The 15600-nt window shown below is 47.2% G+C and overlaps 1 protein-coding gene across 1 annotated transcript; it reads right to left on the bottom strand.

The window, feature by feature from the left end:
* Positions 1 to 495: 495 nt before the first annotated feature.
* LOXL1 (lysyl oxidase like 1) lies at positions 496 to 15213 on the bottom strand. Its single transcript, XM_063314573.1, has 6 exons — positions 13766 to 15213; positions 8106 to 8214; positions 5001 to 5138; positions 2644 to 2800; positions 1842 to 1937; positions 496 to 615 (listed from the first exon to the last, which is right to left on the bottom strand). Exons 1-6 carry the CDS (start codon positions 14955 to 14957, stop codon positions 496 to 498), a joined length of 1812 nt encoding a protein of 603 aa, XP_063170643.1. The 5' UTR covers positions 14958 to 15213.
* Positions 15214 to 15600: the final 387 nt, after the last annotated feature.

The raw sequence follows: 15600 nt of genomic DNA on the forward strand, positions 1-15600 counted from the left end.
GCAAGTGGACCCCTTCCAGATGTATGGGCCTGCAATACCTTCTAGGTCTGGCCTACAGGTCCAGGGAGTGGTGTTGAGGGCATTATAATCCAGATTGTATGGAGGTGATCCAGGCTGGGGAAGGTTAGTCAGAAAAACCCTGCTGGATTAGATTGATGATGAAGGGAGGGGTGAGGGAAAAGGGCAGGAAAAGGACCCACCCCACTCCTGAATGTCATCTGCCTTCCTTCTGGAAGTATCTTAGGAGATGTCTTCAGGCCAATAAAGAGTCCCATCACTTTGATAGGTTGTTGGCTCTTGGATCAAACTGGCCCTGTTTCTACTAGTGCTGAACCAGATTTAAGATAAGATCTAGCTCTCTTCTTGGGACAGTGGAGAACATGTCTGATCCAAAGAGTGTCATGGTGGCCCTGCTCAAAGCCAGGCTGTCCTGCAGAAAAAAAACTGGACACGGTCTTTCCGTGCTCCCAGTGAGAAAGTGGTTCCAAAGGAGGCTTACTGGGAGATTTTGCAGTTCGTGGTGGCGACGTAGCGCCCGGTGTAGTGAACATTGCACCTGACCACGTTGTTGGTGAAGTCCGATTCCATCACGATGTATTTGGGATTCACCTGAACCTGAGGAAAAGTAAAAAGCAAATCAACTTCTTCGATATAAAACTGGGGAGTGGGGAGGAGGGTGGTGAAAATTCCCATAACAAACCAACCAACCAACCACAACCAAGGGTGTAATAAAATATAGAAAACAAGCAGACACTTTTGCTGAACCAACCTTACCACTGGGCAGAGGGAGAGCATTAGAAGATGCTAACTTCTGCCTAAGCCTGCACAATCATCTCTTCTCAGCTGTTCTCTTCTTGCAGATTTCCTACACTCCATGAACACGTCTTCTGCTTTCAAATGCAACAAAGAGGCCATTATTCAGGCCCTGTGCTTCGTTGTGGGTGAGGGATAATTTTCCTAGGCCCCACACACACGGACAGGGGCCTACCTAAAGCACTCTCCGATATTTGAAATGCTCAAATGGATCAATATTTCTCATTCAAGGCAGTGAAACAAACCAGTTATTTCAGTATTTGGACTGTTCCCAACATCCCTGTTTATTGGACCAGGGCTTTAATGGAGAAAATGTTAGAGAGGAAAAGGTCACATAGACGTGGGGAGAAAATGGGTCGGTGGGGGAGCAAAACTCACTGTTCTGTTCTGGCCACCTCAGAGTTGGCTGAGATGGGAAGGGGAAACCATTTTGTGCCTCGCTCTGCTCATCAGTGTATTTTGGCCCATCCCTGTGAGGGGTGTCCATAGGGCAGTGTTTCTCAACCTCAACAACTTTTAAGATGTATGGACTTCAACTCCCAGAATTCCCCAGCCAGCACAGCTAGCTGGGGAATTCTGGGAGTTGAAGTCCATACATCTTAAAGTTGCCAAGGTTGAGAAACACTGCCATAGGGTATGGTTAAAAAAGTTGAGATGATGACCATGATGGTGTGATTGAAATTCTGCCTGGTTTTTATGAGTGTTGCAACACAACCTGGCAGAGGTTGCACCATTGCCTGCCATCTTGACTTTTTTCACTATACCCTGTGGACACCCCTGGTCCCCATTCTCAACAGCCACTTGAACTCGATTTTTCCTCACCTGTTGCATGCGCTCCACTTCCCTTAACAATGTAATGCAACATATGAGGGTTTAGGAGGTTCAAAATTGCGTGGTCTCACATTCAGTTGCCAACAATGTTGCAGGAGACAGTCTTGTGTTTCTACGTAGCAGGAACTTGCATGGAAGAATGGCTCCAGTGCAGTGCCATTCTTTCCCTCTGTTCAGACTTGCAAGTGACCTCCTACCTTTAGGATATAATTCCCAGGCTGGACATCCGTGATATCAATCCATTGGCAATCTATGTCAGCATTGTAAGTGTCGTAACAACCTGGACTCAGGCCCTGAAGGAAAACAAATGCATGGCTTGAAGCTTGAAGTGGACAGTTTTAAAAATCCCAGGTTCATATCCTGATAACATTTGAAAGACTATAGTTGTTAGACTGGGAAAAGATGCCTGATGGGAAAATGGGCACAACAGAGAGGGAATGAGACTTCCTCTTCCTCCTCCCCCCCATTTCTTCCTCTTTCCCCTTCTCCTCTTCCTCCTCCTCTTCCTTCTCCTTCCCTTCCCCTCTTTCTTCCCCCCTTCCTCTTCCTCCATCAAGAATAGACACAGAGCCTAGGACTTCAACTGCTAATCAACTGAACTAGACCTTACCACACATACATTGTGGCTATAAAAATGAGGTTTTTGCAGCCTCAGAGAGCCACAAGATAGTGCTGGTCACATCTTGCAGCTAACTGCCCTTTTTATGTAGCACAGTGTTGAAAACACACACGCATCAAAGAGATGTGCCTAATCCTGGGAAGTCCTAATGCGCCTGCTCTGAGTGACCCCACCAACCCTTCAAAGGCCCAAGAGATGGGCCCAAAACGTCCATCTTGACTCTCTGGTGGTGTCATAGCATTGCCACCACACCTCCACAGCCTTTGGAGGCCAGAAAGAATGGCAGAAAAATGATATTTCCCCGTCCCTCAGTCATTGAAAGATTGTCTGTCTTTGCATTAGTTTCACTAGGATTTCTGGGGAATCCCGATCAGACCCACCTGGGTGTGTGATGTGCAGGCATAGCGCTTGAGGTTCCCGAAGTCACACGTGGTGTCTTCTAGACAGAAGCTAGCTTTGTGACCCTCGGCCACCTTCTTACCCGTGGCAGCGTCCAGCAAGTCATAATGGCTGAACTCATCCATGCTGTGATAATGCCTGGGGAACGGAGAACGATTGCTTAGGAACAGCCAGAGACAGATTCGGGAAGGTCTTTGAGCATTTCACATGAGCAGATGCCCATAACAAATTCTGAGTCTGACTGCGAGGGATGACTGTCAGAACTGGGCCCACCTTCCGTCTCCTCCCTGAGGCTCTGGCTTCCATTTTTGGCCTGCATCACAAGCTGTGTTTTGGGAACAAAGTTCTACCATGAAATCACAACAGCGCTAACAGATTAGGACAACGTTTTCAAGCACCTGGGTGCAGAGGCCAAAAGGGAAAGAAAGAAAAAATTAGAACTAGCCAACATCTGATGAGATTTCAGCGATCTCCACTCCTGGGATCTCATGAGATGTGGGCCTTAAAAAGGAAGTGGTTGAGATCTTGGGCTGTGTGGGGGAGACGCAGGTTGAGGTCTTCTTGCAGTCATAGGGACTGATTTTCTTAGTCCAACTTGTCCTACAAGGCTGTTGTTGGAGTAAGAGGAAGGGGGATAGTTAGATAAGTCCTGGAGAAAAATAATCCAATAAATAAACATCGGACAAATCTATTAAAAAGACTTGTAAGTTCACATCCTGAGATGCCGCTGTTGCTTTAATGCCCAAGGTCACCATACTGCCAAAATCTTGCATTACGGCAACAGATGGATATACTTTGTTGACTTGATCTATTTTGGCAGTGGCAGTGAGGAAAACATCTGTGTGCTGTTCAACGTACCTTAGCATTTATTCACATGTGCCCCAGACACAAAAACAACTAAGTTTGCACAATGAGCTCAATTGGATACTGAGTTGTACAGTTGTTATATTCGCTGTTGACCACTAGGGGGCCTCCTAGTGGTCGGTAGTGAACACAACTCCTGCACAGGTAGTTCTCAACTAATGGCCATTCATTTAGTGACCGTTTGAAGTTATGATGATGCTGAAAAAATGACTTACAACTGGTCCTCATACTTACGACTGTTGCAGTGTCCCTGCAGTCACCTGATCAAAATTCAGGCACTTGGCAACTGGCATGTATTTACAACAGTTGCAGTATCCCGGGGTCACACAACCACCATTTGTGACCTTCCCAGCTGGCTTCGGGCAAGTAAAGTCAATGGAGGAAGCTGGATTTGCTTAATGACCACATGATTCACTTAATGACTGTGGTGATTTGCTTAATGACTGCAGCAAAAAAGGTTGTAAAATTGGGCATGACTCACTTAATGACCTCCTTGCTTAGTGGAAATTCTGGTCCCAATTGTGGTCGTAAGTCGAGGACTACCTGTATTACAAAGCTAGAAGCTCTCCTTAGTGGTAGGCTGACCATATTCCTTGAGACAAAAACAGGACATTGGGATGGCAAAATGGGGCAGGGCTGGGTGATGGGTTGGATCGGCAGGCAGGAACTTCTCCGGTTTTCTCGGGCTGGGAATCTTCGGATTCCTTCGTTTGTGTGAGTCAAGGCTGGGCTGGAGAGTCTAGCAAACGGTTGTCCCCGACAAGCCATTCCTCCTCTGGCCGTGCTTTTGCATTCTTTTCTTCCTGCCATTTCAAGGCAGGAGCCAATCGGTTCGCCCTTTGATCACCGCCTATCAGCCGATCCTGTTTTTTGCTTTTTAGGTTTCCCGCCGGGTTGAGCTCTGCGTCTTTTTTCCCACCGTTTCTGCTGAGCTCCCCCTCCTTCCACTCAAAGTCAGACTGCATTCTGACAGGTTTGCGGGAACTTTCACATTTTTAAGTAAGGTTTTTAAGAAAACGGAACAAAATGGACATTTATATTAAAATGATGGGACGATCTGGAAATGTGAAAAAAACGGGACTGTCCCATTCAAATGGGACGTATGGTCAGCCTACTTAGAGGGGAGGTCTTGTGGCTTCCATTATGAGGCCCCAACATCGATAGCTTTCTGGTCTGAGAGTGCAAATGAACAAGAAAGGAAGGTGTGCCAGTCAAGGCAAGTACCAAGCTCATATGTTTTCTGGATGTGTCCAAAACTTTGCACCCTCAACCATGCAGACAGGCTGGGGAAGGGGTCACTCATTAGACTCAACTTCCCAAAGCAGGCAACTTGCAATTAACCAGGTTTAGGGCGGGGTGGGAGAGCATTTGCTCGGTTGTGAACCACCCTGGTTCAGCACGTGGGATGACTTCCTCAGGAGCACTGCATGCTCTCCCACCTTGGTTACCTGATGTTGAATGGCCCCCTACTCACTGATGGCAACTGTGCCATTCCCAAGCATGACGAGCTCGGTTGGGCAGGAAGTCGGCCGTCCCCTGGTTCTTCACGCGCTGCGGGAAACGCAGTAGTACCCGGATGTCGTAGTCTGTGGCTTCCGGAGTGTAGGCAGTGCTGGACGGAGGTGAAACCAAGAGATGAGAGCAGGAAGGTAGCTTTGCTGCTCAGCCAAATCAGCCCTGGAGGTCTCGTGGTAATGATGCCGGCCTTGGATCAGGGCTGCAACTAGGGTCTGTGTCACCCGGGGCAAACATGGATTCCACACCCATTTTGGCACCCCCCCCAGTGCTCATTTTGGTGCCCCACCAGCGTGGTGCCCAGGGCACATGCCCAGGTTGCCCCCGCCTAGTTGCGGCCCTGCCTTGGATCAGGGAGAAGACCCAAGTCCCCATTCCACCCTGGGGTTCCCTGGCTGTCCCTGTGCCAGCTGTCTTGTCTCCACCCTTCCTACCTTAAAGGGTCATTGTTATGGGGCTCAGATGGAGAATGGAGACCCACAAGTGAGCTGCCTTGAGCTCCCTGGACACAGGAGGGTTAGAAATGCAATTCACAGCTGAGCAAACGGAAAGGCTGGGTGCCGGGCTGCCAGTTTTCAACCTGGACCCTGTACCTGCTGATGGATCTGCTGTCATCTTGTTTAGTCCCATGAGATTAAAAAAAAAAAGCAGCCACTGATTACTGCTAATTAGAACAATAGATTCTTCTTATAGTGGGGCAGGAGTCAAATTCTGGCTTGCCGATTCTAAATTGGCAGGGCAGTCACTGGAAGAGGGGAGCTTGTTGATCTATGGAAGCTACAATCAGGAGGCTTCTGGGTGCACCTTTTTCAGACCAAGACATTTTATTATTAAAAGGCAGAAGCTTTGTGAACTACAACTTACAGGCAGTCCTCACTTAACAACCATTCGTTTAGTGATGGTTTGGACTTACAACAGTGTTGAAAAAAAGACTTACAACCGGTTCTCACACTTATGACTGTAGCAGCCGTCCCGTGGTCATGTGCTCACAATTTGGGCGCTTGGCAACCAGTTCGCATTTATGACCATTGCAGCGTCCTGTGGTCACGCAATTGCCATTTTTGAGCTTCCCGGCTGGCTTCTGGCAAGCAAAATCAATGGGGAATTGCGTGATTCGCTTAACAACCATGTGGTTCGCTTAACTCCCACAGTGATTCACTTAACGGTTGCTGCAAACAAGGTCGTAAAATTGGGTTGGATTTGCTTAATGACTGCCTCGCTTAGAACTGAAATTCTGGTCCCAGTTGTGGTCGTTAAGCAAGGACTACCTGTACTTCATCAGATGCAATCATCAGAGTTTGAACTATGTGCAGACAACACCCCCACCCCCCAAAGACACAGCACTTCCAATCAGTGCAAATATCTTTTCAAGCTTTTTTCAGCCTTCTCTACTTAAACTTTTGTCTTAATTAAGGACCTTCCTGAATGGTTGCATTGAAGAGCATTGTCTGATCCAATTAAATCTCTGCTTAATGGAGTTGAGCAGACTGAGCTTTTTTTAAAAAAAAAATTATGATGATGATTCTGGCCAGTTGGTAATCTAAGTCTGGAGGCCAGTCAATGTGGCCTGGATAATTTCCCAGGTTTTTTTAAAGCAAGGAAATATATTCAACATGTATATTAATGGCTGCCAACCACACTCAGCCCTGACTGCTTTTTCCCCCCTTTATCTTGGCCTCTTTTCAAGAAGTCCCCCCCTCCTTCCTTTTGCAAAACTCAGGGTTTCCTCCATATTACTTGACAGTGAAATCTCTCTATTGTTCCTTGGTTCTGTGGCATGTACAACCTGTCTTCAAGATTAGGAGTAACCCTTCCCACATTTGACTTTTACTGATTTTTTTCATAGGCTAGCCTACAATCCTGTCCATACACGTTGGGGGATTTGTCTTCTTGACAAATATGCCTTATTGGGACAGGTCTTATGAACCTCTACGAGACTTAATTCTATGTGAGCATGATAGAGTCTGTGCTGTTTTCATCTGTGATTCCGGATTTGAAATAATTGGGAATGGGTGGCATTTTTCCTCCTGTTAATCTGGCAAGGAAAGATTGTTTGGGGGGAGTGGGGTGGGGAGGACCCTATGTGATGTTTCCAAACCTTTCTCTGTAGCCATAAAAGCACGGGAACTTGCCTTGGATAACATGCATGGCTTGAATTTGCAGGCTGGCATGATGAAATGATTTCCACATTGTAAAGCAGAAGCAAAATGCACTTTTATGCATGCAGTATTGGTTTAAAAAACAAAGAAGCAACCAAGTTGCCCCTCTTCCACTAAAAGGCTCTTGGTTTTTTGTTTTATGATGATCCTCTGAATTTGTACCAGCATATTATAGTGGTGAAGATACTGCACTAAAAGCAGGAAAAAGCTGGTTGGGTGACTTTGGGCCTAGAAGTCTGCTCTCTGAACCCAGCCATATCCCATGTTGTGGGGAAGAGGCAGAGAAAAGGCAGGAGATAAATATGAGAGACTAATAGATCGATAGATGGATAGAAATATAGAAAATAGAATGGTAGATAGAACAATAGATAGATTGATTAGAGTATTTTAATGATTGCTAGAATGATAGACATAATGATAGACCTATATATAGAAAAATGGACTGGTAGCTAGATAGCTTGATCAATAGAATGATAGATAGAATGATGGAATGATACGATATAGATAGATGATAGACAGAATGATAGAATGAATGATAGAATGATAGATGATATAGGTATAGATATACTGTAGATATAGATACAGATGGATCTGTAATGATAGACAATGTATCTATGGTGTTTGATCTGCTCAGAAGCTCCCTGAGTGACTTGGGGCCCAACCTTATCCCATTGGGTGGTTGTGGGGAAGAAGAGATACCATGCAGAGAAAAGGCAGGAGATAAATCTGAGAGACTTAATATGTATTTTTGATACGTACTTTTGATATGTATTTTTGATACGTATTTTAATGATGGTTTCTAATTTGTTTGTAGGCCACCCAGGGACGCTCTGTGTTGGGCGGCCGTACAAGCTGAATGAACGAACGAACGAATAAGCAAAGAAGTAAACAATGGAGAGGGTTACCTTGCGAGGCACTTCTCTTCTGCTGCGCAACGGAGTGAGTAGAGGTGAGCTCTCTGAACATAAGTGGAAGCCTGGACATAGTTTGGATCAGGTACAAGGTCAGGGAGACCTGGGGAGGGAAGCAGGGGTTAGGGAGAGCTTAGCAAGGTAGCGTGGAAACCATTCCCTCCAAGAGAAGACACGGGGATTCATGCACAATCCAACAGGACTGCCTGGTCTGACTTCCTTTAAGTTCTCCAGAGCAGAAGGCCATCATTCGATGGTTGTCCATCTTAGCTGCCAGTCTGAACTGGAACCCTTTCTTTGGAATGAACGTATCAGAATCATGTATTTGCATATACAGGTAGTCCTCGCTTAACAACCTCAATTGGGACTGGAATTTCCCAAAGTGGTCATTAAGTGATTTATTTAAAAAATTATTTCAAATTCAGCAACTTCACGTTAAGGGGGTAAGTTTCCTTCTTTATTTTCAGTTTAAGAACACCGTTGATGCATCTATACAGGCCTACCCATGAAACGAATAGAATAATTTTGGAACTTCTGGCCGATATTGGAGCCTGAATGTGCAGGGGTTCCCCGAGGCCTGAGAAATATTTCAAGGGTTCCTCCAGGGTCAAAAGGCTGAGAAAGGCTGTTCTAAATAAAGAAACTTCACCCTGTGTGAGTGGAGTTTTCACTTACCCATGATGGACAAATTCTATAAAAGTTGGGGCAGTGATTTTCCACAGGATATGGTAAAAGAAGGCAAGAAGACGGGGCCCACAAAAAACAGCTGGAACTTTGATTGCACCGTTGCGACTGACATTTCGACATTCCTGACCATATCCTTTAATGCGGAGTTGCCCAAATTGGAAATAATTTTTTAAATGAATCGTGATCTCCCAGGGAACGCCTAGTGACCTCTCGCAGAACCCGAGGGCGCCCCGGAACCCTGGTTGAGGAACCCTGGTCTAGAAGAACTTCTCTCCATTCATTTTCATAAATGGAACAGCAAGGAAGTGGGGTGTTGCATTTGTGTGCCTGTTGCTTAAAGAACATGAGGCAAATCTTTAGCCAGTATGGACAACAGTCATACTCTCTGGACCAGTGTTTCTCAACCTCAGCAACGTCAAGACGTGTGGCCTTCAACAAGAGGACAACCTTGGATGGTTAAAGATACGCAACCCGCCGGAGTAAAAAAGGCGGCGATTCTCATCAAATCCCCTGAAATGAATCTGCAGAGGTGGAGCTTCGACCTTCCCATCCCACGTTCCCTTTTTTCAATTGCAACCTTTTTTCTCTCCCTTTCCTCTTCAGTTTGAGAAGTCCTCGTTTAAAGAACTTAAACACGCCCAGTAAACTACTGACTCTTCTCTCCTTGAGAGAGGCCCTCGCGACCCACGAAGAGATGCTGACTAGCCACTTCTTTTTTTCTCCAAAAATTTGTCTAAAAGGCATCCCAGAACGGGGAGATCCTGTTAAAAAGAATGGAGCAGGCATGCGTGCAAATGAGATTAGTCAAGCCGGATCCCAAAACCTCTTCTGTGGATTTTGACAGGAGCACTGCAGCCCCCGATCTGTTTTTCCAAAAGCGAAAAAAAAAACTTTAAAAAAGAACAATGTCTTCTTGTTTCACAGACTGTTTTCCTCCGAGGGATCACGTCACCAGCTGAGCTCTTGTTTCCTGCCTTTTGCTTGATCGTTTCTGCTGATGCAAGCCACTGGGGAGTCTTACTTTAAGAGAAGTCAAAGGAGGATTAGGGGGGTGGGGGGAACAATTTTGGTTTGTCTGAGTAGAGCTGTTTCCTTAAAAAAAAAAATTAATCCAAGCAGAGACTTCTTCCTGAAGCTGATCATCCATGTCTTAGGTGGACACAACTAAGTGACCCAGAACTTGCATTGGAAGGTTGGGTTGGGTGTAGGGATTGTCCCTGTTGACTTGATGACTTTCCCCATGGCTCTGAAGCAAGGAGCAGGGACACAAGATATAGGGATCCTCCCAGCAGACGAGTTACCTCTCCCTGCTATGGACTAGAAGTGGCCCGCTTGGCCCACCATAGGAAGGTCCCTTCAGAAGAGGGCCAGAAGACCAGGACTGGATGGCTATGGATGCAGTGACTAGTAATTGGAGTGGAGGGGGCATTCCAACACAGTACAGGTAGTCCTCAACTTACGACTACAATTGGGATTGGAACTTCTGTCACTAAGCGAGGTGGTTGTTATGTGAGTTATGCCTGATTTTATGACATTTTTTGCCACCGCTGTTAAGTGAATCACCACGGTCGTTGAGTAAATCACTTGGTTGTCAAGCAAATCCAGCTTCCTCCACTACCTTTGCTTTCGAAAGCCAGCTGGGAAGGTTGCAAATGGCGATCACATGATTCCGGGATGCGACTGTCGTAAATACATGCCGGTTTCCAAGTGCCTGAATTCTGATCACGCAACTGCAGGGATGCTGTGACGGTTGTAAGTTTGAGGACCGGTCACAAGTCACTTTTTCCAGGGCCATCATAACTTCAAACGGTCAATAAACAAATGGTCGTAAATCGAGGACTACCTGTAGTCAAATAGCACAACAGGCAATTGTAGTGGAGGCATAATGACCACCTCATGTAATGATGGAAGTTCTGGTCCAAGTTGTGGCCGTAAGTTGAGGACTACCTGTACTATGTTGAGAATGCCCTCTCTGCTCCAATTACTAGCCCAGGAGATGGACTGACCAGCCCCTCCATCCCAGCAGAAGTCAGAAAACCATGAAGCACAGCAAGAAAAGATGGAGATTTGTCTTCATGGTGGGCTGGGCTGGGTGCAGGATGATGTGCATTCCTGCCCTTGAGAAATGGTTAGTAGGCCATTCTTGTACCAGGGTGAGGAGAACATGCAGGTGAAGCCCAAGTCTTTTCCAACCTGATGCCCCCATTTCTACAATATGTTGGATGGCCAATCCCTACTTCCTCAACCCACACAGCCCCCAGCAACAGTGCTGCTGTGTCAGGACTCCAAGTTGAGAAAAGCTGGTGGGTCCTCAGCTATGTGGAACAAGCAGGATCCCATGTGCATTTGTTTATATAAAGAGGCAAGAATGAAGGGGCCTCTGCTGGGTCTGGAGAAATGACCCGGTGGCCCTGCCTTTCTTCTTAGAACATCTGAGAACATCTGGGCACGTTAAAAGCTGCTGCTTCGGAGGCAGAGCGGACAGCTTTGTGTGCTTAGCAACATTATCTGACTTGTTTATAGCAGAAAGATTGCTATAAACTCATGGAAGCCAGAGAGGGGAATTTCCAATCAGGCAGAAATGAATTAGCCGGAAGGACCCAAGAGAGGATGTGCTCCAGGCCACCTTCAGTAGAGATGATCAAGGCCTCCTTCAGCACAGACTCTCGGAGTGCCCAGGGAAGGGAGGAGACGAGCTGTGAGGTCAGGCTTTCTCACAAATGTCCCCAGCGCTGGCCTTCGTATGGTTGAGTAAGTGGAAAGAAGTCAGGAGAAAGTATAATCACCCCAACGCCTACTCAGGCATGAAAACAAATTCCAGCGGGACACTGAGGCAAGAATGCTGAGTGGAGCTGTTGCTAAGTGACCATCGTACACATACAGGAATGAAGTGGAAATAAATCTAATCAGAGACATGTGGATGTAGCTGAGGCTGGTGTGCCAATTCTGAGCACTTTGCATCTGTTGATTGTTGGGTCAGGTGTGGCTTATGGGAAAGACTGGCGGTGTTTGAAAAGATAGATTGCCTATCCAAGGCCTCATCGAGCTCTCAGGTCGCTGGCTTTGGGAATGTTGCTCCGATCAGTTTAATCAAAAGGCTTGTGGAAGAAGCCAGGGGGCTTGATTCATACCCTATGCTAAGCTATAATTCATGGTTTATTTACAAACCATGGCTTAGTGCAATTTGCAAACCAAACCAATGCTTCGTCTAGCTTTCTGATTCTTTAAATGACAGATCCCTCCACTGTGGGAACCAGGAAACAGCAATTTAAACGAAGTGGGGGGTATAATTGCCCTTGTCCTGAGGACCACAGCAGATTTTCCTCCTAAAAGGGGGTGGGGCCAGGGCCAAAAACTGGGCAGGGTCCCTTTTTGTTTTAAACCATTTCACACTGCCTTTCACTTAATTATTGCATTTTAGCATTCTTTTTGAATGTTTTTTTTAAAATAACCAAGTTAAGAAAACGTGCAATATTTTTCTTTGGCAGTAGAGGGCACTCTCCCTCCCACCACAGCATTACACTGTGTTGACGAAAAAAGCTTTTTTAATTAAAAAAACAAACAAAACCTTTAACAAACTTTTAGAACAGATTGAAATTGATCCCTGCAGCTTTGGTGAGTGGGTGGAGTGAGCAGCAAGACTGGAAGGGTTCACTGGGGTGGGGAGAAGGAGCATGGTGAGTGGGAAAAACGGCTAGAAAACATCCAGGAGATGGATCAGTTGGGCAGAAAAGGTTTGGATGTAAGTAGGTGGAGATGCATAGAAATGGGTGAGGGATGTGGAAGGTATCCAAGGAAAATGTGAGTGAAGGGAGCCACAGCTGGCAGTCATCTGGAGAACGTTGGGCCAGGAATGCATTATTGTGCAAAGCAGGTGACTGGTACAGTGACGGAGAGATGTGAGAACTTGAAGGGGCATTGTAGACCACATGTTCTTCGCCTCTGGTTTAGGGTCTTCCTCCCAACAAGGATCACAGCTTATAAAGTCGAGTGTTTCAGGAGAGAGGGGGATAAAGAAGGAAATTCATGGCACACGCCACAATCCTAATTTATTCAACCTTACTTATTCCAACAGTCCCAAAACTTTGGGCTGCCAGGGAGCCCATCTACAAGTTGGACACTGCCAGGAAGGCTGCCATCCATAAATCTTGACTGTGATGAGTGTGTTGACAACTGAGAAGATGGAAGGACAATTAAGTGCAAAGTTAATTAAAATAAGGAAACAGAGAAGTGTTTTGGAGGAGAGAACAGGTCCTGGTGGGCACATAACTATCTATATCTATATCTATATCTATATCTATATCTATATCTATATCTATATCTATATCTATATCTATATCTATATCTATATCTATATCTATATCTATATCTATCCAGATCCATCTATCCATCCATCCACCTACCTACCTACCTACCTACCTACCTACCTACCTACCTACCTAAATCTATAGGAACCCTATTGGAGACTCCAGGTTTACAAGATACGGATGGTTACATCTGGCTCAGATGTCAGCTGTGATGCTAAGCTAAGCTTCATCATGATCAGGCAGGATTTCAATCCATGGTTTCCTATCTTGCGTTGGAAAGCAATAGTTGACCATAGTTTGACAATACTACCATGTTACAGACAACAGTGGCTCGTGTGGACAAGAAACTGAAGGAGACTATGAATAAACCATGAAGGAGAACTGATGAATCTTTAGTCCCTTTTCCAAGGAGCATTGCCATGGATAATTCTGATGTATGGCAGCACCTCCTATTCTAGATATGATAGTATGTTCTCTTGATTATAATCATCCTTGCTTTGCAATGTGAAATTGCCCACTCAGGCTCTCCTAACCCAAAGAGGAAGCTAGGGAATCTAAGCTGCCATGATTTCAGGGTTCCAGAAGAAGAACCACCCCTGAGTTGGACCCACTGCTCTCCTCCCTTTCTTCCTTCCCATAGCCAAGGGTTCATTGACTCACCACGTCCATTCTGATGTGGTCTGTAGATGCCCACACTCATTCGGCCTTGGTTGACTCCTTGGTTGTCTGGAATCAACTGGGGAGTTTCAGAATTCCGGATAGGAAGGTAGGGTTCAGGCCGAGGGACCCCATGGGGGTCTAAGGGCCGGAAAGGTGGCTGAGGTTCCACGTTGCGAGGGGGAATGTAGGGCTCTTCGGGAACCTCCCCAAAGGGAGGATGTTGCCTGGCCCATGGCTCATTCCCATACCTGGTCCCAGCGTTCACAGGTGATCCCGAGTGGATATGAAGGTTGTCTGCTAGAGGGACCCCTTGGCCCTGGTTCTGGGTGGAGGCATAGGCATCTGGGACGTTTTGGTCAAAACTGGTTCCAGTGTCGTGATAGAGGCTGTGGGCATACCGTCTGTCCAAGCCATCCGAGGATGGAAGCTGCTGGGGAGAAGCCACGTAAGGTCTCTCCTGGACAGGGGGGTAGGGCTGAGCTCGGTAGGGACTCTGCTCCTCAGCATACTCTTCATAGCGCACTCTGGGTTGAAAGGGGTACACCACTCCAGCGCTGGCAGCGGCGGCAGCCACAGCGCCCCCTCCCGTCCCTGTGGTGCGGTAGTAATTGTAGCTCTCGTCATAAACCCGGGGCACCTGCGGGTCATAGGCCTCGTGGTGATTGACGAAAGGGGGCTGAGGATAGGAGCCCTGTGGGTAGAGCTGTCCATAGGCCACGTAGGAAGAGGAGGAGGAGGAGGCAGTGCCAATGTGCCGCTGGCGCGGAGAGGCTGACCACGGACGCTGGGAGTTGGAGTTGCTACCATCTCCGGTGGCTCCTTCCCTCCAGTTGTCCGGGACCTGTCCGAAGCCGAAGGGGTGCCTCGTCTGTCCCCGGATCATGTCCGATCCTGACCGGACTGGTAAGGTTGGTGCCTGCCTCCGAGTGTTCCCTGGACCCCTTCGTCCTTGGTTCGTGGCAGCGTCGGCCAACATCACCCTGGCACTGCTCTCAGCTCTTACGTGGCTGGCAGGAACATACTCCGAGCCTGAGTTCAGTAGGCTGTACAGCCTTCCGTTGTTCTCCCACTGGATCATCTGCCTCCAGTGACCGTTGTCCGTGCTGCCACTTGGGGGATATTGTCCGCGGACCAGCAGGAACGCAGCAGAAGCCACCGCTATCCAGAGGTCCCAGAAGCCGTGAGCTGTCATGGTGAGGCCAAGATCAACAGGCTCAACCCCAGAGGATGCTCGTTGGGGAAGGGAAGCACGCCAGAACAGCCCAGCGGTCGACTTCCGACGACTCGCCTTGCCCCTTCTCTTCTTCCCTCAGCAAGCCACCCTCAACGCTGTCCATTCCTCGCTTCTGCTGAGATGCTCTCCGCACGTTTCATTGTCCGTCTGCGGAGGAGGAGAATCGACGAGGAATGAGGCTCTGGAGCGAAAGAGAGGGAAAGAAAGAAGAACCTCCAAAGTTTTTTGTTGACTTTGGTCTTTGGTGTGTGTGTTTTTTTTCTCCTTACATCGCTGCAGTGCCTGTTTGCAAAGGACGTTGGTTGATCCCAGTTGCTGGATGGCTTTGCTGCTGCTCTGAATGAATAAGCGACAAGCTCTCAGAAATGCTGGGGATGTTTTAGGACTCTCGGTGAGCGATCTGCTCACAGGGTCCTAAAAACCACCCAGTTTTACTCGGTGAGCCTTCCAGCGTTGCTGTTTCCCTCCAGAGAGCCCGAAAAGAAAGGTTCGGAGAAAAAATTAGACAAATATCCTGAAAGAGGCAGAGAAAGGGCTACTCTGTCGAATCTAGATGGCATTCTTGTGCTTCATTGATCCAGGGGCAGGAAAAGAGAAAACT

The sequence above is a fragment of the Candoia aspera genome, chromosome 13, assembly GCF_035149785.1.
Source record: "Candoia aspera isolate rCanAsp1 chromosome 13, rCanAsp1.hap2, whole genome shotgun sequence".
In the NCBI taxonomy this organism is placed as follows: Eukaryota; Metazoa; Chordata; class Lepidosauria; order Squamata; family Boidae; genus Candoia; species Candoia aspera.